The sequence below is a fragment of the Myodes glareolus genome, chromosome 12 (assembly GCF_982192425.1).
Source record: "Myodes glareolus chromosome 12, mMyoGla1.1, whole genome shotgun sequence".
NCBI classification, from domain to species: domain Eukaryota; kingdom Metazoa; phylum Chordata; class Mammalia; order Rodentia; family Cricetidae; genus Myodes; species Myodes glareolus.
Window position 1 is genome coordinate 19,826,389 of NC_142037.1, and position 1,776 is coordinate 19,828,164.

The following is a 1,776-nucleotide window of genomic DNA, read 5'->3' on the forward strand; positions in this document are numbered from 1 at the left end:
GATAAAGGTAAAGGGGAGAACCCTGTGCTAGGAAACGGTATTTAATTTTAATCGACATGTCATTTAGGTGAGCCAGAGAGTGTTTTTCATTGCTGGACTTTGGTAGTCAACCTCAGGAGGAGGAAGTGGCCAAATAAGGGAATAGACCTTGGTAGCTGGCTTTAGGAAAGTAATCTAAAGGCTTTTAGCAAGGCAAAGGGAGTGCAGGAGAAAGACAAGGCTTGCCAGAGCCATGTGCTTGAGTGGACTAGTGTCCCTTCAGAGCTTGGAGAGATAGCTTAGAAGTCAAGAACAGGTACTTGCATGAGACATGATGGTACTTGCCTTTGATCTCATTACTTTGGAGCCAGAGGCAGGAGGACCCAGATGCCTCCTGGAGAGGATGCAGGAGCACTTGTCTTCCCTTTGCTATGCAAATGACCCTGTACCACTCCACAGACCTGGTCCACAGCAGGACATCACAGATACATAGATCTTACATGCTTCGCTCAATACTCCATAGAGAGCTGCCAGGGTACAGGACTCTGTCACTCTCTGATTTTAGTAATACATTAAGGGAAAATTTTGCTGTGTATTATAAAGGTTTTCATGTCCTATCCCATAATAGCCTTCTAATAAATACATCAAGTACTTTTATTAAAAGGTAACAGCCTTTCCATCATGAGTATTCTTTACCAATGACACAGAGATGTCTTTGGAGTAGGGGCAATATAAATGGCATCTGACAGTCAACTAAGTCTTGACATATAATTAGTTATTCTCATTATGAGATCACTCAAGATTTTCTAGCATTTGTTATAATTTTTAGAAACAGAACTTTAAAATGTTTTAGACTATTCATCTATGAAACATAAAATACAGAAAATTCATGGTATCAACAATGGAAAATATACTTGTCTCCAGCCATGGTCACAGGTTCACAGGTTTGTGTGCAGGCAGCAGGTGCCTGCGAAGCACTGTGCACTTGTTGCACAGAAGTATGTGGCTGAGTCCTTAACATGAGCAGCTGTGATGTTCAGGGAGAAATGTTTTTTCTCCTTATTCAGTAGGACAGTGAATCCTTGCTCTTCTTTTCTGTCCACATTTGAAAGAATGTTTAAAAGGAACTGGAGACCAGCCCCTGGCTCTTGTTTGTACCAGTAGAAGTATTCATTGGCACTGTCTGTGTAGGTGCAGGTAATAAGGGCACTGCCTCCCTCCTGGACTCTCAGGAGAGAAGACTGCTCCAGCTGCTCTCCTCTGCTCACACCTGTGCAAGAGGAAACAACAGGAAGACCATCAGGACATTGTTACCCAGACTTTGTTTTTCTTCCCATGGTGATTTCTGGCAATCTGGAGGAACCAGTCTGCTTCTCAGACTGATAATGAACATTGCCCAATGCCTTGTTTGCCCAAAGCTCTCACTCACCGTTCAGCTGCAGCCACAAGAACAGGACAAAAGGTCCCATCAGTGTCGCCATTGCTCTCCTCGGGCACTGTGACCTTCAGCCAGGCAAGATGGTTCTGTGGTCAGCTCCCCTCCTCTGTCCTCCACAGCACTGCCGGTTCTTCAGTCGTCTGCCCAGGCAGCTGATGATTGTAGCTACTCTCAAGTTTGCAGCAGCAGCCAAGGTCTGCCACCTGGTGGACAGTTCCTACTTGTTGCACAAGCTGCTGCTATCCTGTTTTAGACTACTATATTTTTCATGTATTTATTCTCTGCTTTTGGTCAATATTTGTTCTAGGAATGTAGAATACAGAGCTGAGAACTGATTCAATATTGTTTACTTCAGCACA

General features: G+C 44.0%; 1 gene segment (V, D, J or C); it reads right to left on the reverse strand.

Moving 5' to 3' along the window:
• Positions 1-917: 917 nt before the first annotated feature.
• On the reverse strand, positions 918-1,576 carry LOC146892237 (T cell receptor alpha variable 5-like). The segment is given in 2 exon segments: positions 918-1,249; positions 1,409-1,576. Coding segments are annotated over 2 exon segments (384 nt in total).
• Positions 1,577-1,776: the final 200 nt, after the last annotated feature.